The sequence below is a fragment of the Hirundo rustica genome, chromosome 2 (genome assembly GCF_015227805.2).
Source record: "Hirundo rustica isolate bHirRus1 chromosome 2, bHirRus1.pri.v3, whole genome shotgun sequence".
Classification (NCBI taxonomy): Eukaryota; Metazoa; Chordata; class Aves; order Passeriformes; family Hirundinidae; genus Hirundo; species Hirundo rustica.
In genome coordinates, this window is record NC_053451.1 from 22785839 (window position 1) to 22807897 (window position 22059).

General features: G+C 41.5%; 1 protein-coding gene across 1 annotated transcript; it reads right to left on the reverse strand.

Moving 5' to 3' along the window:
- Positions 1 to 1000: 1000 nt before the first annotated feature.
- On the reverse strand, positions 1001 to 20705 carry CCDC80 (coiled-coil domain containing 80). The gene is made up of 8 exons (XM_040055901.2): positions 20099 to 20705; positions 17811 to 19711; positions 13511 to 13667; positions 9630 to 9766; positions 8869 to 9017; positions 5525 to 5628; positions 3860 to 3940; positions 1001 to 2277 (listed from the first exon to the last, which is right to left on the reverse strand). Exons 2-8 carry the CDS (start codon positions 19701 to 19703, stop codon positions 1931 to 1933), a joined length of 2868 nt encoding a protein of 955 aa, XP_039911835.1. The 5' UTR covers positions 19704 to 19711; positions 20099 to 20705; the 3' UTR covers positions 1001 to 1930.
- Between the last annotated feature and the right edge of the window lie 1354 nt (positions 20706 to 22059).

The following is a 22059-nucleotide window of genomic DNA, read 5'->3' on the forward strand; positions in this document are numbered from 1 at the left end:
ACAGTGATGCAATGAACTCTTGTCTTCTAAAAGTGAGCTACAGGACACTCCATTTTCTTCTAGAAACCCTTCCATCCTGTGATTCTTTTTGGTTTTTTGAATTTCTCTGTCCACTGCTTTCAGTTGTGGTAGTGCTATCATCACTGAGAGCTCAGAAGCTCTCTGCAGGCAGCAGTCCTCTCAAAATCATTCTGTCAAATGCCTTCTCCCAGCTAGCTCCAGTCACCTGAGAAAGGTAAGTCAGGAGCTGTGCCCTGCACTAACTGGACCTTGTGATAGGGAGGGCAGCCTGCCCCAGAGAGTGACCAAGGCTGTAAAGCTAAGGCCTTGTGACCATTTGTCTGCCTTTCTGACATTCAGAAGGGCAAGTAATGCCTGACTTTTTGTGACTTAAGTTTCTAAAGAAAGCATCTGTTTTTAAGTGAACTTGTTGCTTTAGCCAGTTTTGTTTTCACCAGGGAAAAAAAAAATCAGGAAAATGCCCAAAGTCAAAATGCAGAGCGTGCTCTGGCCATCTTAGAGCTGTAGCTTCTCCCTGTTCCGTGCAACTTCTGTGATGGCAATACCCAGTACGAGTCCTGTTGTGTGCATCTGTATGTGATGTGTACTTACATCGTGGGTTATTGAAAGAGATGTGACTGGTCAGGCACACCTTCAGAAGAGACCAATGTGCCATTATAAAGGGTGACATGGTACCTATCTTCACTTAAAGACACTTCATAATCTTTCTGCTTCCTGTTTAATGTTTAGAAATCTAACCCCAATGGTGTTAAAACCATGACTATGCATGCAGTTCCTGCCACTGGTTACAGCAAGGTAGGGTGATGCTGCAGGTCCAATGCCTGAAGACATCAATGAGAAGGGAGAAAAAAACCACTTCTGAAAGTGTGGCAGAAATAGAGATGGTTTAGCAGATTAAATTAATCTCAAATACTTTTATAAACATTTAATCCAGATCACTTTTATAGGGGAGGGTATGAGAAGAAGAGGTAAAAGAAAATTTGAAATTTAGAGTAACAGTTTAATTGAAAGCGTTATTATAGAGAGCTAGTTACAACTCATTGAAAATATACTCAAATGAGATTTCATTTTCTGATGAAAATAATGCTTTTCAGATTTCTGTATTTCAGACAGTGCTAACCCTGGTTGGTGTTTCCACTTAGCTCTCATTAACTTGGATTTAACAGTGAGATGGGCAGGACCTAAGAGAACAAGGACCCCAACTGAAAGAATAAATAGCCATGCAGTAAGCTTTGTAGTTAAGAAGTTTACATTGTATTGTATTGGAACAAGTTCTGCCATAGCCATAAATCTTACTTTCATTCATAAAGTCAGCTAATTACAATGGTAATGCACTATAGAAGGGATGCTGTCTTTTTAAACATAGTGTTTCCAAGAGATTTTATTACTGTTGTTGTTATTATTAAAGAGTATGCCCCAAGTTCCTTTCTTAAATTTTCCTTTTCTGAGAGAGACCCAAAGTGTGGTTCTTTGTTTCTCTTCATAAGCATAAAGAAATCTCACTTTCCAATAAATATACTTTTTTTTTTGTCCTTAGAAAAAGTAGTAAAAAGCACATTGTTGGACAGTTTGTTCCTATCCTACTGTAGTGCCCATGGCCTGGGGTTGTGGAGTTTTTTGTTTGGTTTTAATACAAACAGCACCTGCTGATGGCCTTTGTTTATAAAGGTTTAAAAATATAAAGGAGTCTTTATTGTTTAAAGCTTCAATACTACTGGTTTGAATTGCTTCACTGTAAAAGCTTCTGCATTTTTTGAGAAGGCAAATGACCAAAGTCCCTTGATTGAACAGCAGAAGAACGAGGAATGGATATCTAGGTGGCCTGGGACGATTTTCCGTAGCTGGCCACCTCTTGATCAGCTAGCTATTGGAAGAGAGACACGGGGGCAGCCAGGGGCTGTCGCTCTGTTCAGTACGGATATCCATGGTGGTAACTTCCGTGGTGACGGTAGTCATCTTGGTAACCTTCCTGGTAGCCCTGGTGGTAGCTGTGGTAGCCATACCCACCATACTCGTCATCGGGGCACTGCATGCCCAGGGACTGCTGGATTGTCATTTCCTGGCGCCGGAGCTGCATGGAATCGATCAGGTCATACACAATGGCCATTGACCACATTGGAGAAGGATACCAGGATTTGACATTGCCGTCTTTCCCCACCAGAAGCATGGAGAAATATTCTGGGCTAATTTGGAAATAATTTCGAATGTCTTTCACCAAATTAGCCGGGATGTCTTCTCGGTCTACAGTTGAGCTTCCTAGAAAGCGATCACATAAAATCGGCATTAATGTTTTGTTTAGGTGATGAGGATTTCTAGGTAAAAAAACCCTTAGCAACAGGAGATAGAATATAGCCCAAGAGTTGGCAATATAAGATTCTTGTCATTTGCAAGTTCAGACCCATTTCCTGGATCTGAAATGAAATTACTCTACTGTGAGCCAAGGATGTGCTTTTAACAGCTTAAGTTTAGTAAACTTGTCCTTATTCTCTAGCCTGAAGCTACTGTAGTGTGGTACATCTTTTTGTCACCCAAAATCCATGAACTTCTTTGATGTCTTTGCAGCTTGGGTCATCAGTTTATGTATTGCAGAATGCATATGTGAAAAAAAGTAGCGGTGAAAGAAATTACTGGAGTTGGAGTGTGATAGAAGAATTGCAGGATATAGAGCTTATAGAACCTCACTCTTGAACTGTCATGATATTGTGAGGTATGGGATGTGGTAGATGTCATTTCCGCTTCAAAGTATATGTTCTAGCGTAAATCTGGTGAACTCCAGGCTTTTAAGTGTGAAGTCTGTGTTGGGTAAATGAGTAGAAACTGTGAGACAACTAAGATCAGTGGGCACATATATATATAGCTGGCTTGGCAGTAGGACTCTTACCCAGTGGCACCCTGCCTTACACACCTAATGTTCCTGGGCTGTAGAAGGACTAGAATGCTTTCATGCACAGGGCAGTTGGAGCAGAGATGGGATAAATAAGCTGCTTTCTGTCTTTGTTCCTCCGCTGATGGAGGCAGTTGTTTGGATTAGGTAGTAGAGGAACCTGCAGCATTTGACAATGGGAGTCTCTTAAGGATCTACCTGGAAGAGCCTGCTGGGATGCAAGTGGAATACTAAAGAGAGCTTATAAGAAAGATGAAGAAAGACTTTTTACCAGGGCCCAGAGACAGAACAAGGGATATTAATTTTACACAGAAAGAGGGTAAATTTAGATTAGATATAAGGAAGAGGTCTTCCTAGATCTTCCTAGATATAAGGAAGAGGACCCGGGTGGTGTGACCCAGGAGCAGGTTGCCCATATGGATGCTCTGTCTCTGGAAGTGTTCAAGGATAGGTTAAATGGAGCTTTGGGCAACCTGATGAAGTGAAAGATGTCCAAGCCTATTGCAGGGGGTTGGAACTAGATCATCTTTAAGAGCTCCTTTTCACTTCAAGCCATTCTATGAATATAGATGAGGGATCCATAGAGGAGAATCTGTTGACTGTGTGTTCTATTAGCCCTGCAAACCATTGAGCATGTAAAAAGGCACAGACATCCCTGTCTTTGACAGCAAGGCTGGCAGAAGAGTGTACTGGGGACTGTAAGCTTAGGTGGGAAAGCAAAATGTGAAATGAATTTCAGATATTTTTGCTTTTCTGCCCTGAAGAACCTATATAATATTTAGCACAGAAACACCAAGAAAGCTTTTTGTTTGCTTTTGTGTCATCTTATTTCTTAAAAGAAACAGAAGAGGAAAGTCATACTCATCCCTCTAAAGAAATTACAGCAAAGCAGTACTCAGCACTGTATAATACCCTTCATGGGTAGTACTGAAGAAACTGGAAACAGTCACTTACCATTAATTGGATACAACTCTAACACACCTCCAATATCTTCTCCAACTCCCAGCAATTTGAGGATAGTTATGTGGCGCAGACCTGTGGAGGAAATGAAGAGGGTTTTGGGTCAGACCAAATCTTTGTGCTTATCTTTGGGCAGTTTCAGTTTAATCAGCCAGGTCTGTGCTTGCTAAATTAGGGCCCAGTCTCAGCCAGCCCTCCAGGAGAGTTACTGATTTCTATGGAGTCCCTGCCAGTCACATCATCTGTCCCAAAAGGATAAGCTGATGTGTTGAGTAAATGCAATATCAGTTGCACAAAGCTGTTCCAAGGACAACAGCGTAGTGATGTGGTTCTGTAGCATAGGGATACAATCATCAAATACACCGGTAAATTGCAGAGGCCATTCCCCAACTCCAGAATCTTTCTGCACTGTTTTCTTCACTAGTTAAGCTTTTACTTATCATACACGCAGCAAAAAAAATATTTAGAGGCAATATAACCTATGCCAGTTAAACTCTGAATGGCTGCAGGGAATAGTTTATGACATATACTCACTTCTTCCATTTGTTCTGCACAGAGGCTTGGACTGTTGCCTCTGCTTTGAAGAAAGACCTTAGGGACAGCAGGATCAGTACAATCCATGAAGTCTTTGATGTAATTACTTTTGTAACTTGGAGGTAAGATGCTTGGAAACATACCACTTAGTTAAAACACCCATTTGACAAATGCTTTAGAAACTCACTGGGTCATGTTCAAGCCGTCCCTACCAAAGGGTGGGGATACCCAACTGTTTTGATTACATTTTATTCTTCAGAAAGCATTTTGCAGTGGCCCATGTCGCAGTTTACTTTGATGCTTTCCAAATGAGGTGATGCTGATGCTCTGAATGAAAGCCAGGTGATTATGAATAAGCAATCACACTGTGCAGGTATTCCTTCTGGTGCAATTGAAATGCATTGAATTAGCAGCTGTTGAAAGGGACCTGTTTCATTCTGTTGGAGGAGTCAAGTCTAGAGCCTGTATGGTACATGCATTGTTAGGAACTTAAGGAGTAAGTCTCTCTTCAAGACAAGAAGACAGAAGAGTGCCTCTGGGTCTTGTCCTTAGCTGTCTCTTGGAGAAGCCCCTCTCTCTCCACTGACTATGCAGGTGGAAGTTAAGTACCTAGTTATGGGTCTGGAGGGCCTTTATTGGATTGAAATGGCTTCCATTGATATTTTTACAGATTTTGGCAATGAAGCAGTAAGGAAAAGAAAAAAAACAAACCCTGATGTCCGTGCATTTCCCTGACACCTGCCCGGTTCTCAGCTGGATCTTAAAGGATCTGCCCTTACCAAAGCATTTTTCTTACATTGTTAAGTTGTGAGGTACAAAAAACCCCCAAAACATCTATTACTCTCCTGAAGTACAAATCTGAAGAGAAGTTTTGGAATGCTAGCATTTTCTGCTACATTAGTGTAATGTTTCAAAAATTATTCCAGGGCGCACTTTGTTAAGCTGTCCTAGCTGCCAGTGTGCTCTACTACCTGCTTAGCGCAATCTTCCATTTGGATCTGGAGGAAAGTTTTCAGTTGTCAGACTCCTTGGACTGTTCAGGTTCAAACTTGAGCAAAGGAATCCATCACATCACCAGGAAGGATGTGGTTTGGGGGAGCAAGAATGTAATTCCTTTTGACTCACCAAAATTGCAGGCTTGTCCACTGAGAGCAGCAAGCTGCTGGGAATAAGCCCAGTCTTCATCACTGGGAGCAGAGATCACCACCAGCCGCCTTCTCCATCGGAACCTGAAAAAGAGAGTGTGGCCAGGCATGGTCGTGACACGTGAGTCAAGTCCTCCCAGCATTTCTGTTCTCTGTGGGCTGAGATATGTCATATCTCTCACAACTTCTAAGTAACAGCTGGATGGGAAATATTCCCCGTTCTGTCCATCAGTGGGAGAAGTTAAAGCTTGTTTTGAATTTTACAGCTCTAAAACTTTCAAAGAAACACCTGCAGTGCTGCTGCTTCACCAAACAAACACTGCGAAGTTTATGATCTTTGCTCAAAGCCCCTTTAGTAGTTACAGCAGTGCTGAGAAGTGTATATTCAAGAGAGAAGGATTCCTGTGGAATTCCTCACTAGGCATTTACCTTTTACGTCATTCACCACTACTGGAACTGCAGAGTTATTTTGCAGTCCAAGGGCTGTCTGAGAATTAGGGTGTATCTTCATTTCAGACATAACTCATACTTCTGTGTAAATAATCACTGACCTCTTTTTTCTTTCCTGCACCACGTTTGCTCAAAATACCTTCAACATGGGTTTAAATCTGAGCTTGTTTGTGTGTGTTTGTGTCAGCCTGTGGCTGTATAAGGCTTGCAAGGGGCAATAAGATAAATCTTGGAATCTTTCTTTAATAGGGACTGCACCATCTACCCGAGATTTTGCGTGAGGATCTCCTTCCTTTCCTGTCAAAGAAAGGCAGTGCCATAAGGATACTTGAAATCTTTAAAAATTCTAACTCTGGAGGTTCTTAATACTCTCTCAACAACTTGTTTGTTGAATATAGTTACTTCTCCACTTAACCTAAATAAATCAGGTTTATAGGAATTTTCAAAGCTGCGGGGATATTTTTACAGCAGGAAATGATATTTTAAATGGATGCAGATGTTACTGTGTTATAATAACAGGCTGCTTTTCTGCTGTACCATGTGAAGATCTCAAAATGAAGGCTAATGCAAAGGGTCAATTCTGCTTCACTTAAGAGAAGCTTCACTGATAGAAACTGAATCTTCAGCTTCTATCACCAGTCCTATGGTGGGACTTGCTCAAAGTCAGAGAAGAAGTTGTTAGAAGAGCCGGGCATGCTGATGTCTTTGCTTGTTGATTGATACTGACTGGTTTTTTACAATTAGAACAGTAAATCCTTGAAAAGCAAACCTCCTCAATTTTCATCTTTCTCAGGAGGAACAGCAAAGAGACGTGAATGTGTGTGTACAGTTAAGTGAACAGGAATGAGAAACATTGAGGATCACATATGTGATGTGAAGAAAAGGAGGGAAATTTTGTGTCATTATTCTGAAAATGGGGAACAAGATAATCTTTGTGTTATTTTGTATAGAAAAGCACCTAGTTACCTATGAACAGTGAGTGAATATGTGGCCATTAGAGCATATTTTCCCAAGGGAAAAACTGTGAGTCACTTTAAGATACTTTTGTATTTCTTTCTGGTTTTTTTTAATATCTCCTTTGGAGTTACACAGAGCTGAAAAGTGTTGAAAGCCATTCAAGCTTTTTAGTCCCCTGCCCCAGGAGCACTTGGTGTGCTTATCTGGGACTACTTCTTAGAAATTAATTCAGTAGATCCTTCACAGCTGTTAGTTCACCAGCACTAGTGCACAGATTTCTGCTTTATTTCTGACATCAGAAGCCATGGACCAATACTCCTGACAAATCTGCCAGACCCTTCCCTGTGCGGATCCTTCCTTCCTCCTCTATCTGTTTTGCATCCTGTTCAGATGTGTGAGCCCAGAGAGCAGCACAGCCAGTATCTAGGTCTTAGAGGGGGACTCACATCCAAACTCAAGGTTTCCTTCCTTCTACATGTGGCTTTTAAGCATTATTCAAGCTGGCTCTGGCTCTCATGGTCTCCTTTCACACCAGGCAGGTTTGTTAAGAACAATATTTGCATTATTATAACTGAGCTCTGCAATGAACAGCGCCAGGGAGATGATGCCAGGGCTCTTGTTCAACTGGGAAAATGATATTAGACAAAGCTGGAATTAATTTTACTGGGAATCTGACCAGTCAATGTAGCTAGAGAAGTCCACCCAGTATTTAAAGCCTGGTGCTTGTTTTACAGACAACAAAAGCATTCTGTGCAGCAGCAGTTCTGTTTATAGATGCAATGTTCTGCATTTTTTGTGCTCAGTTTTTTTAATGTGTGTTTATTGCTAGGGCTGTTTCCAAGCAAAGAAGGATTTGGGGCCTGTCCCTTTCCAGCATACAAGCTCTTTCTTGTGCTGATCAGCTGTTTCCAAACTGTGGTTCTTCTTGGTGGTCTCAAGCATGAATCACTGGGACCTAAACAGGAGGTGGTGAGGTGGGTGGAGTGGATCTTGTTAAAGGTTCTGCTGAAGTGGCCATTGAATTTTAACATGTTTATGAACCAACAACCTATTCATTTTCTTGTTGCTCTTCTCCTCATCTTAATCCATCATGTTGCCTCAGTTATTTTTAAAGCCATCTGGCACTAGCAGTGCATGCCCATGGATTCTCACAGTAGGTGAGGAGGATGCAGTTGTAACAGGTAAGGCCTAGAATGATGGGGTAGCCCTAATTTCATGTCAATTATCCTGTGGTATTTGAGAGAAGGCTGTAGCTGCACAGCTCTTCTGTGGGTCTGAATGCCCACAGTTCAGATGAATTTATTGCCTGGAATTTAGGTCTCAGGGTAGTGTAATAACACAGCACGTAGACACTGCATAAACAAAATTGTCTTTCTGTAGAAGGTGTCCAACATTTTGCAAAAGACATCTGCAAGACCTTTAATAATATGCATGACTAATACTAGCAAAGACAAACTGTTATCTCAAGCAGGATAAGAAGCAAGTTAGAGAGAATTAATTACTGATTTGAACTACATGGCAGGGATTAGAATGGGATTAATGAGATTGGGATGGTTGGTGATCAAAACACATAAACACTGTGCTTCATACATTCAAAACATTCAGCTAACATCTGTGAATTAATCCTTATTTGCTCTTCTAATGCAAATCAGTTTTATCATCTCCATGTCATGATGGGGAAACTGAGGTACTGAAAATCAGTGTCCAAGGAAGATTTAGTTCATCAGGAAACATGCTTCCTGTCTTTCAGCGTTCTATACAAGACTGCATTCAGCTCTGGCTGCATCTCTGTATTTGCTTAACATTGTAAATACTGAGAAATCTGTATTTAAAAATCCCAGAAATAGTAACACGGGTATTTTTCCTCTACAATGATAATTAGTAGAACAAGCAGCAGATAAGAACAGAAGGTGATACCTGGATAAGAAGCTCTCAAGGGATTGCTTCTTATCTTCTTTGCAGACAATGCCCTCCTTTTTCTGTCTTTCCATGTCTTTAATTCGTGATTGGAAGGTGTCAATCAAATCAAACACTGACTTCATTGCTATGGGTACTTCATAATATTGCTGTTAAGAAAAAAAACAGGACAGCTCGGTGTAAGGATACTCATATTAGTAGCCTTTCTGCATGTATCACAGCATTGTAGGATATTTACAGATCCAAGTATTCTAATTCACACACAAGCAATGCAGCCTAAAACAGATCAGAAACTACGGACAATATAATTGTTTTTGTAGTCAGACTGCCCTTTGAAATTTTGTGTGATAAGGCCAGGACATTGCAGTTATTATATTCTCTTGTAAGGCCATTCAGCTAGAGGATTGTCCTTATGCAATGAGCTGTCATCCTGTTGAGCAGGCAAATTGTATGTTTTAGAATTCCAGGTACTTCATTAAAACCCTGTCAGGTGTGGGGAGGTTCTGTTCCTCATCATTCCAGCAGAAACACACAATTCCTGAGATCCCCTAAGTGCCGAGAATGAAGATAGTTACCTATGTTCTGAAAATTTCACCTACTGTTTTTTGCTTGTCCTCCAGCAATGACCAGGGCCTGCATCAGTACCTTATGTGCTTCACAGGCAAGTGTGTAGTGTAATTTCCTAAATTTTTCAATCTTTCCATATGTTTCCAATGCATTTTCTCTCAAGAGAGCTGAGTTCCAAGAGTTGAAACCCTCACCTTGACCTTCATGTCAGTGTCTGTAAGCACCATGAAGAAATCATTGTAGGTCATCCCATACTCTTTCCTCAAGTCACTGATGAGCTGCTGGTCCACAAGATCTTCATCTTCTATCACTTTCATGGGCTTTTCATTATCTTAATGTGAGGCAAAGGAGAAATAAAAATAGTTATGGAATCACACAGCACTCCACCTTTAATTTTGCCTCAAAAAAAAAAAGGGAGAATTCATTTCTCAGAAGCTGTCTTCTTGCTGCATATTCAATGTATTACAAACCATGTGTGTGAACTTTTCATTCATATGACTTTTAACTGTCTAGTTTTCTATCCCAATAGTCTTTGAAAATCAGTTGATCCTAGAGCTCATGCACTTCAGTATTTATCATTTGTATGTTCTTTTGAAAAATCTTGCTTTTTCCTGGGAAGATATTTGAGAGTTTTTCAATATGCTCATACATGTATATGCATGTATTACTCATTTCACCAGCTCCTGAAATGTAGTCACTTCTGTAATTAAAAATAGAAATTTTGACAATGTGCACCATGTGCAGATGAAACAGCATAGGTGGTTTGGGTCAGTAAAATATAGTTAGAACAGCTTGAGGTTGGCCAGGACAGTAGAGTTAACCTTAACCAGTATTAAAAATTTACATGTAGTGACCATAAGAAACCAGAAACTGTTTAATATGTCTTGAATGCTGCAGTGCTGGCAGCATACCTCTCTAGATACCCCACTTTGGTGCTCCCTCCTCCTTCTGCTTTGCTGATTCTAGACAGGCAAAAACTTTCTTTTGAGTACGACTTGTACCTATTCAGTGGTCCGCTCTAAGGAAACATTCTGAAACAATGAGAAAAAGACTTAATGAAGACAGAGATTTGAAGACGAGCCTGTGGAGTTAGTGAGGTTCCTTTCATCCTGTGGAACCAGGGTGCCTTGAAGTCAAGTCCTGAAAGTCTCAGTGTCATCAGCACAGCCCTATACAACTGCAGCAGGGCTGAAACAAGCCTCTGTATGCAATTGTAGCCCTGGAAAGCCAAGGACAGGCTAAATGTTACCTGGGCACCAAGAACTCCCTGCAAAGACTGCTTGCCTGTGCCCTGTAACACCACTATGAATGTTATATTCATATCCTCACTTAGAAATCCCGGCCATGGCTTAAGTGAGCTGCCTGAAGTCAGAGACACAGCAGGTCATCAAGAGGTGGAATCCAGAGGTACAACTTTTCAGTCCCTTGCTCCATAATTATCTGTCAGCAAATAGAGATGTGATTAATTGATCCAAGTTAGGCACGCAGCAACAAGAAAGATTTGAGTCATTATACAGCAAAGCGTTTAAAATAATTTTCTAAACATACATGGCTTTTAAAGAACATATTGATCTGTTTCAAATTTTGCATAGGTCCATCCTGTGCATAGACTGAACGAATAATTTGAATTTAAATTTTGGGAAAATGTCTGAATTAGAATCTGATCTTTAGGCTTCACACCTTGAACCCATTGCTTACAAAAAAAAAAAAAAAAAAAATCAAGCTAGCAAATATTAAAATTTGGTTACACTTACCACGCTATATATCTAATTTATCTGATTTTTCATTTTTATATGTATACCTCAGTTGAAAGTTCTATAAAGAATTAACAAGGAATGTTATTAGCTTTTGATTGGATGGATTGCTGGATGTGCTAATTGGCTATCTGCTTCATAAATTTATATGAATCCTGCATCAGGTGCTTAATGAGTGAGACTTGTATTACTAGTAGAAAGTATGACCATTAAAACATAGACTAGAAGTTCATGTTTAAGAGCAAAGACTATCTCATTGGCCTAGATGGAGACAGAAAAATGCAAAAGTTGTTGTTGTGAAATGTGATGGAAAACAGCTAAGGTACAGTAGTACATTCGACCATCTGACCTATGGCACCCTTCTGCTTTAAACTCTAGATATCAATATGAAGATAGCTCCTTAGAGTTTCCTTTTTAAGACATTTTCGTTCAAAACTTACCATTTTTGTAAGAAAAGAAGAAAATTAAACTACAGAGTGATGCAGAGAAATTCTGTATCAAGGAAAAATATAGTGCCACAAAGGCTAACCAGACTTTCAAACTTGGAAACTATTTCTGTGGAGAAAAAAAGAAGTTGTTAATCTAATTGCTTCTTTCCAAGTCACTGTTTGTCTCTGACCCCTGCCTCATAAAGGACATCTGGGATCTGCATGAAGATCCACTGGAGCTGAGACTATGCTGCTACCTGCAAAGTCCTTGTTCTCTTTGCATTTTCTCTGAAAGAATGGAGAAATATTTCTCCATATGTCTTTGGCAGCTAGACAGGCTGGGGAGATGAGTTATCTTCAGAAATAATTCCAACGAGGTTACAAAGAAGGCCAGTAGGTTGTTTTAGCAGTACAGCGGCCTAGTATTTTAGATACTTGCTTTGATTATAGGATGGGTAGCCAGAGGCTGATGTTTAGTTGATTAAAGCCCTGTTTCCCACGGGGAAGAGACCACATTTGCTAACTTGGGCTGAAGAGAAGACCTCTGCAGTGACACTCAGCTTTTGGGTCATTCCAGTGGAAAAGTGGGAAATATTCTCTCGTTTCACTGAGCTAATGGTTTCAAGAGCTAATCTTGACCAGTGTCACTGAGCTCTTTCATTCACCACTTCAAAATGTATTTGAAATTTCAAGTGAAAAGTCTTTTCTATTGACTTTTCTGTTGTTGTCTTTTGTATTTCAGTCACAAGATGCAGCACTCTGAGTAGACTTCATCATGCTGGGTGCTCAAGCTTCTCACTACAGAAACGTATTGTGTATAAAATGTTTCTTAGGAACATTTGCTGCCCCTGATGCTCACAGAGAGTGAGCCTTGAAGCCCTGTTTTTCGTCAACAATTTAATTCCTCCTATGAGAGCTCAGCTGTTATATACACTTATGTGGTTTGGGGAAAGTTTGGATGTAGGTTGAGTTTGGAACAGGCTGAAAGAGTATGGTCTGTGTCAGAGTGAATATCTGAATATTAGCCAGACTAGAGCTAAATATAATACTAAACAGTCCACTGACAGGCAGATGGATCTAGGTACACAAAAAGTGACCTTGAGTAACCTTGGCCTGATGTGGAAAATCCCGTAGTGCTCCAGATTTGTCAAGGAGGTGCATAAATGGGTAGTCTGGCAGGGTTTGTGACTTGCTGTCATTTAGGGACACAAGGCTAGATCTTGTCCCTCTGAGAGTAGCAGAGGCACAGCTGGAAGCCAGACATATATCTGTGATCTTCTGGCCATTTATATGCCAGACCTGAAACACCCTGCAGCTGGTCATGCCCTGAGCTTTCTGTTCCATCACACATCTTTTTTCCCAAGGTTTGGTAAAACCAGAAGAACTTTGAGGGGAAAGATATGGTGGACTTGTAAGTGAAATTGGGAGCTTTTATTCTATTTGCAGTATAGAACTGTAGAAATTTGTATTTCTTTGGCTTCATCCAGCAAAGCACTCACAGTGGTGTTAACCTCTAGATACAGACAGAAATGAAATGGTTCAATGATTCAAGAGATACCTAAGCGTACGTGCTTTGCTGGACTACAACCCAAAGTCTTTGTCCAACCACTGTTGTTAAAAAAGGACAGGTTTTCACTGGCTTTGGTGGGTGCTTCCCCATGACCTGAACTCTCACAGCAGTTGTTTCAAAGCTACCTAAGAGAGGTGGATGCTCAGTGTCACCTGTCTACATGGAAACTCTGAATGTGAAATAGGTGACACAAAATATGTCTAAATGAGCTACTTTTCAGCTCCTGCAAGGTCTTAGATTTTGACCCAAGCTGGGGCAATTTTTCCCTTTGCTGTCTGTATTGTGCCCATGAGATGGAAAGAAAGTATTAAAAGCAAAAGAACCTAGCTGGAAGTGGTCAATTTTCATGCTGCTGTTGTTCATGGTGCCGAAAATTGTGATGACTGAGATCTTCCTTGTTGCCATCTTGCAGAAGCTCTCCAGATACTCGTCTCGCTGCTGTACGTACATGGTGTTGTCTGCCTTGGGGGTTGTGATCAGCTGGTTGGTGGCAGAGACAAAAATTTGGTTAGTATAAGGAATGAAGCAGCTGATGATTTTACTGATTTTACTGAAGGAGAACTAGTCACCAGCAAAGTGGGCTCTCTTTCCCATAAAGCTGTTATTTATTTCTGTTTGGAGTGGACCTTCATACCCAGGCCTGACCCAAAGACAATCAGCCAGCTACAGGAAAACCTTTGGAAGCATGTACAGCTGGTTGCACCAGCTCCTCTGCTGGTTATACCACAATGCTGGTAGAAGAAATATCACTATGTTTTACAGAAAGCCACATACTCTCCTTGTATCCCTTGCCCTGCCAGTTCCACCAGGTCTCCCTCACAGCCTTCTGTGATGCTATGACTTGCCCACAGTAGGAGCCCTGGGAACATGGCAGCCTCTCTGCCCTCATCCCATGGTCCAGGCAGGGCTCTCGTGGCTGTTTTGACTGCCAAGGGGTGAGTACAGATAGGGCTACATGAGTACTTATGTAACGGATGGCCATCTTGCTAAGGCCACTGTGACCTCATCTGAAAACGACTGATTTTGCTTTTCTTTGTTCTAAGCCACTTTGATGTCTTATGGGACTTACACTTGCTCGAAGGCACAGCTGTGGGTGAAAAGGAAGAGGAACAATTATGATAACAAAGCATAAAAAGCTCTACATTTTACAGTACTTACTTCAAAGCCTTCTAAGGATTGCAAAGATTTAATTTTAAAAAAGTTTAGAGCACAGGACTCAGATCCTTCATCAGTGACTGAGAAGAAAATATTCCAGGGAAGGGGTATGTGTAAACAACATTCAGTGATCCTATGCAGCAGTTTGCAGCAGAAGATGCCTAGGAATGTAATCATTCCCACTGGCAGCAGAGAACTGCAATCAAGCACCTGCCACTGATCCCCTAAATACAAAGGGAACAGGAATATGGACTCAAGTTTTATGATTTAAGGTCACAAATAATCACCAAAATCCTTCAGCTGCAAATTTATGCTTTAATCTGTAAAAGAAGTAATAACTTTCTGGCTGCCTTCTGAAGTTTGTGGGGCCTGAAGGCTAATTTTACTGTACACTTTTTATAAATCCAGTTCATCAATGTAAAAACATTACCAGGCTTATAAAATCTGCCTCTCGTTTATGCAAAGGCCCCTGGCATGACTACAGCTTTGGGACATGAAGGTGAATGAGAGAGTGACAGACACAAAGAGGATCTGGTTTCTGGGTTACAGCATGTTACATATTGCTTTTGAATTGCATGTAAAAATGCTTCAAATGAAAAAAGGGATCATGAGAAGAGTTTGAGAACCAAGAGGAAAAACAGACCATTTGTTTATATTGTCTCCTCCTAGTTTTGGAGATCATAAACTGGAATGAAGAGTCAAGCCTGAATCTGATCCGCTTCGCCAAATGTTGTAGAACAAAACAAATTTCCAATCAAAGCTTTGTGCCAGGTCTGTTTTAACCCAGGCTGTATATGCACTGTCTCTATCAATGTTTGTATCACAAAATCACAGGATGGTTTGGGTGAGAAGGGACCTTCAAAATCATCTTGTTCCAACCTTTCTGCCAGGGGCAGGGACATCTTCCACTAGACGAGGTTGTTCAAAGCCCTATCCAGTCTGGCCTTGGACACTTACAGGGATAGAGCATCCACAACTATCACTCTCCCTCTTTTCTATAAGCTTTCTTTAGGTACTGGAAGGCTCCTATAAGATCTCTCTGGAGCTTTTTCTTCTCCAGGATAAACAACCCCAACTCTTTCACCCTGTTTCCATGGGAGAAGTGCTCCAGTCCCCAGGTTATCTTTCTGTTCCTTGTTTGCATGTGTGTGTGTGCATATGTGTATACATGCATGAGAATATATATGGAGTGTTACAAATAAACTGTCAGTTGGCATTTCATCACCACAGAGAAATAAGCAAAAAATCCAAACTCACAAGGCCAAAATTTCTCAACATTTGTAAGACTCTGCAATAAAAGCCTCACTATAGAGAGGTGAGGCTGTTGGAGTCAAAACCCATATATTTGTTATAGTTTCTGCACCTGGGACCTATATTTGTTATTAATTGAACTTAACCCAGAGTAGACTTCAGAATTCCAGATATTTGAAATTCACACTGAAATCTGTAATTGTTAATGATGTAGAACTTAAAACCCCATGTCCTTCTTAAAAGACGTTTGGAAAAGAACTGAAAAAATGTCCTTGGAAGCCAGTCTGAGAGAAAAAAAGTACAGCAAAGCAATGGGGAACAACTTGGGTAGAGCTGCTTCCGCAGCAATGTGGGCTAATTCTCTAGAAAGGGAGTTTAAAGACTCATGAATGACAGAGTTAATTGTAAGGATTGTTCCCCTAAGGGAACTGAACAGTTTGATTGGAAGGAATGCAAATAGGCACGTGTGTGGATTCAAAGAAGCTTGAGGAGTTCTTTGTTTTCCACATGTGCCGTGCTGGGCAATGAGAAAAGAGTTCAGGCACTGCTTTTACTAATAACCAAACCAAACCTATTCTTCAGGGAGCTTCAGAGAAAGCAGGTTGAGGATGTTACTAGATTCTGGAAAAGTGAGGTGCAGCATGGCATAATCATTAATCTTCAGTGAGTTCTGACCTGATAACCTGAGATTGTGCAACTCTTTTCTCAGAGATCCAGCTGTGAGGTGGCCCAGTATCAGAAGGTTCAAATTTCAGATGATCCTTTAAGTTGCCAGGACTGTGATGGTGTTATGAATTAGCACCCTGACATCTGTGAACTTTACTTTTGGCTCTTTTATTTTCAATTTTTTATTTATTTTTTTTTTAATATTTGTCCTGATGCTACACATATTCTTGGAAACCTCAGCATTGAGACCAGATTTCAAGGATCCCAACTTCTACACAGTTTCTCTCTCTGAGCTTTTGTTTTGGCTAAATATTAGTTAACAAGTAACTAATAGGCATTATTTGCAAAATTTAGTCAGGTTCAATTTTTTCAAGTATATGGCTTTTTTCTACTTCTAGTGCTAGCTCTTCACAGTCCCTACATCTTGAAGAATGGGGAGGAGGAGAAGAAAGTTGCCTTGTTTTCAGGCCCATGAATCATCAGCAGAATGATTCATTACATTCCAATGGTTGAAATCTTAACTTGGCATCTTAGCTTGGCACCTTAGCTATTTACACTGGAATATGGAGCATAAAAGTCAAAGGCATTTGTGACAATGACTATTGGACAATAACTGTGAAACTGACCAGTTTGCAGTAGGAAAATTGCAAGAAACCAGCTCCCACAATAATATTTTTAAAGAACTGTTTTCCAAAGTGTACCCTTCAGGATATGTGTCATCTGCCAGAAAAAACATTTGTACTATAACTAAAACTGTTTCCTCTCCCAGGTGAAGTGGTTTTTATAAGTAGTTGGAAAAATATACAGCACTATAAAACCTGGGGACAAATAACTCCAGATCATGCTGAAGTTCTCAGGCTTGAAAACTTGCTGGGGTGTTACAGTTTAATACAAACAGCAGGCGAAAAACCCAAACCAAAATAAAGTTTGCACAGGATCTCTGAAGATGTCTAGGAGATCTGAATGCCAAATTCCCATCAGATCTTAATCCCAAATTCCTCATCCCTCAGGGCATCTGATCACAAGCCTTTGTGTATATCCTCAGTCAGACGTGCACTGGTGTTGCCAAGCCACCTGGCTTTCTTCCAGCTTTAGGACACCAGCACCAGTATGAAGCAGGTGTGCCAGCTGGCAGGACATGCAGAGCACTGAAACGTGGTAACTTTGGCAAGTACCCCAAGGTGACAAATGGATGTAATCCACACTGGAACCTCATTTTTTTGATCTTAATGGTACAGATCCTGACACCTACGTATCCACTGGAAGTAAGATAATCTGATGGCTATATGGTGGCTCATGGAAGTGGCTGGGAACAGGTTTTAGCCTAATCTCTGGATGACTGATTTTTTAATACTGCGTGTAAGATTTCCAGCATGAGGTTGTCAAACCTGTTGAAAACAATCATTTGGGTCTACAAATTTTACCTCTTAAGACAAAAGCACCAAAAAGAGTAATACAAACCCCCTATAAACTTATAGTTCCACATATTCCTACTATGAGGGAGATATGACTTTATTTAGGCAATAAAATTCAGATGAATTAATTACTTACAATGAGCCTCCTCTTGCCTTCAAAATATTCCAGGAGGTTAGTTGCTGATTTCCTGGGAGGCTGTAGGAAAGTCTTCTTGTTGGACTTGGGAAAATCCTCATTCTCAGTCCTGCTTCCCTTTTTCTTCTTACTGCGGTCTTTGTCCTGCTTGCTCTTTTTTTCAGCTTTGATCTTCTTGGACTGCTTCTCACTCTTCTGCTGTTTGTCAGGTCTGTCCTTCTTCTTCTTCTTCTCAGGTTTATCTATTCGGTCATGCTTCTTTGATTCTTTTCCTTTCTTTGGGGGAATATTTCCGGCTGCAAATTGTTCCTCTAAATGGGAACTAGCAGGCTTGCTAGGGTCATATTTATCTTCATACTCATTACTGAGTATCTTTTCTTGGGTCTTCTTTTTTGTTGGTTTAGTCTTAGTTGGTTTGTGTTGCCCGGGAGTGACATTCAGGTCCCTGTGGTTAAAGTCCTTTCTGTCTGTTCTGTTATCTTTAAATCTACCCACATTTGCCTTTGTATAGTGCACTGAGGGAGTTGTTGGGACCTCTGTGAAGCTGTCATAGCGGGCAGCCTTGTTTGGTTTCCGAGTGGCTGCCAGCTGTTTCTCTTGATGGCCACGCTGCCGGTCCCTGCGGTTTGGTTTCCACACAGGAGAGTAGAAGTCCTCAGAGGCTGTGACTCGTGGCGTGGTAGCATCAGGGACTGCTGGCAGCTTGTGGTACTCTGTGGTCGGATGTGATTTCATTGTCCAGGTCCTCTGTGTGTTGGGGAGGGGTGTGGTTGTTGTTGTAGACCGGCTGGCTGTTGTCACTGCATGTGTGGTGGCACGAGTAGTTGTGGTGGTGGCAGGGAGGATAGTGGTCCTTACTGTAGGCAGAGGAGGGGCTGCTGTGGTTGTCATTGGTTTCCTCACTGTTTTGGTCCTTGTTGGCTGATTATTGCTCTTCCTTGGATCCTCCTTCCTTGCTGACACCTGGACATGTTCACTGCCAGGGGTAGGCTGCATGGTGCCCCCATTATTGCCTTCCTCAACCACTTGCCCCTCCACCCCAGCTGCTTTGCATGTCTGGATGAAGCCCTTCTGCCTCATCTTCTCAATTTTTCTGATGGGGTTCTGATCAATGACTTCATACATGGCCTCTAGCCTGACTGGATAAGGATACCTTTCCTCCACTTGCAGGGTTTTCTTCAACAGTACCATGCCAAATTTCCCTTTCTCCAGTTTCAGAAAGCTCATGAGCTTAGGGATGAGGGCAGGATCTAGTGGCTGTTCCAGGATCTTTCCTTCATTGGTTATCCTTCTAATTTTTCCCCCTTCTTCCCCTTCTTCGTGGAACAGCACGATCTGCTGGATGTGCCTCTCAGCCAATTCACAGTAAACATCATTTTTCAGCAGGCTCATCATGAGCCGGTAGTAGCCCTCAGAGGCATGGGGGGCAGAAATGACCCACACTCGATTTTTTCCTGCAAAGCTGGCCAGGACATTGGGAGAACTTGACCCTGAAGGGAAACGTACCACTCGTGACTGGGTGGCAGAGGATATCCCTTCGTCCTTAATCATCTCGGACTTGGGGTATTTGGCTGCAGCTGTGAGTCTCTGTACCAGTCTCATTCTGGTCCCCATGCCCCTGGCCTGGGAACGTGCTTCCCCTTGAAGGAGCTTGGCAGGTGGCTTTGGAGATGCTGAAAAATTCCTCTTGGTGACAGGGTGTTGAGGATTTGGGCTTGAATTCCTCAGGGGTGCTCCAGACCTTCTCAGGAGGCTGCTTGGAGCTCTGTAAGCGAGGGGCACTTTCCTAACTCCATGGCTCCCTCTTTCCACTAGCCTCTCTGTATTTTCAGAGCCACACACTAACCATGCTGCCCACAGCAGGGCTAAGCTGAGAGCTGGCCTCCAGTTCATTGTGCAATCTGTTGGGGGGGTGGGGGTGGGGAGAGAAGGAGAAAAATTAGATGTTAACAGTATGATGATATCTTGCACAAGTGATTAAAACTGCAAAGCACAGGCTGGCTATTTTGTGTGATTTATAAGTGCTTGGTTACACCCCAGTCCTGTCCTAGTGGCTTTGTAAGTTTTACAGTTATTTTTGGAAAAACACAGAATGGATCACTTTATGAAAAAATGAGATCATCCTTCTGTAACATGATACTGTCTATCTAAAACGACACCCTGATCTGCATCCTTCTCTCTTGCTTTCCCCGTTTCTCACACACTCTCACTATACACACATGCAAAGACACACAGAGAAAGGGTCCCGTACATAGAGCAGAAAGGCAAGAATTTGACTTGAAACTTACACTCTCAGGGAAGTTCCCCTGCCAGAGACGAGTTTTCACCGTCTTTTTCCTTTAAAAGGAGACCAATGCCATACAACTTTACTGTTCAGTGATTTATCTTTATGCAGCCCAACAGGTCGCAGAGCCTGTTGTGTGTCTTAACTTTCTTCTTCACCTTCTTGACAGGCGGGATGAGGTTAGCGGAAATTTCCTTTGTGATCTCTGCTTCTCCATTTACCTGCAGGTCTGGATTTTTGCTGTACCGGTTACCCACACAGGCAGGGATTTCATTTAAGAAAAGGGAACTTCTGGCTGCTCCAAGTCTCTCTTTTAAACTTCCCAAACCTCCTTCCCACTCCTTGCTTCCTCAGTCCCGTTTAGCTCCTTTGTTTCCAGAGAGGAAAGCACCAGCACTAATATATTTTCCAGGCTGAAGAAAAACACAGGAATGTGATGCTGAAAAAAAAAAAAAGGACGCTTCCCTTTCCCCTTTCTCCACACTTTGACAAAAGCAAATTGTAAAACACTCGTCTTTTTTTCTTCTTGGCTGGCCGCGGTCCCAGAAATGTCAGGGCAACCCCAGCCCTGCTCTGAACCAGCCTCAGACAACGGTGGCCACTGGAAATGGGGGAAACTTCACTCAGGATTTAACAGCTCAGCAGAACCCGCCTCCTCCCCACTCCGACACAGGGAGGGAGGAGGAGGAAGGCTCTGGGGGCTGAAACACTGCACAGCATCACAGAGCACTTCAGAGAGGGTGACTCCAGCCTTAACTCTTTCCTTCACGCATCGCAGCTCTCTGGTGCTCTCCGACCTCAGCTTTTTCTTTCCTCCCACAGAACGGACACTGTCTGGATAAAAACGCATGTTTCTCCATCAGTCTCAATAACAGCTCTGGTGTTTAATAATTATTATTTGAAACCTCATTATTTCTGCCTTGTCCTTCCCCTTTCCTTGTTTTTTATTGTTTTCTAGGAGTTCCTCAGTAAAATCCAATTTTTCTTCACTTTTCAATCAATTTTTCTTTCAGGTCCTCATGTATGTCAGTATATTCTTTCCTCAAACATCATATGGGTATGGCTATTTGTTAATCTGTAGTTTTTAAAAGGATCAGGTTGTTTACTATTGTACTAAAATTAGAGTAATATCTATTTCCCATGAATGTGCACCAGCAATGGGGAAAAAAAAAAAAAAAAAAAAAAAAAAAGAGAGAGAAAAGGTACAAAAATACCTACAGAGACAAGGGTAAAGGCAGGGTCATGTCCTTGCTCTCCCTTCATGGTGTAAATGACACCATTCTATTGAGCTGACGTAAACTGGCACAGCTTTGCTGGCAACACCTGGTCTTTAGCTGATTCACACTGGCTTCAGTGTGTTGAGCACCTTCAGTGTATTGTAGTTGATGGCTAACACCTAAAAATATCCAAGATCTTAATACTACTTTAACTGCTTTCCAAGATTTTGCTTATTGACATGATGCTGTTACATGTCTGTGATAACAGACTGGATTTGATCTCAGTTATATTGTCTGGAGGTGAAGGTGCACTTTCTACTTTCCTTGAAATTAATGTCTCAAAGAAAAAAACTTTCCTTTCTTTCTGTCTTATTTTCTTAGTTTTTATTTACATTTTCAAATGCACTGATAAACATTAGATGTGGTTTTGCTAGTGCGCATTCAGTTTGTTTTTTGTGGCCAGTGGTTTGGCCTGGAGGTAGGTGATAATGCTGAATGCCTGTGCTCATATTAACACGAGGGCAAAAATGCTTAGCCTTTCCCAAAATATCACATTCTACATTCACTGGGAGGTAAGAGGACTGTACGTCTCACAAGAATCACAAAACTGGAGTTCCATGGAGTAAGAGTGGGTAACATTTTCCACTTAAATTAGTATTAAGCCTGCCAGTTTATTTATCTTGACAAGGAAAAAATGTCATTTAAAAATACCTTGTTTCATGATGACATTTTAAATAGACTGTAAACA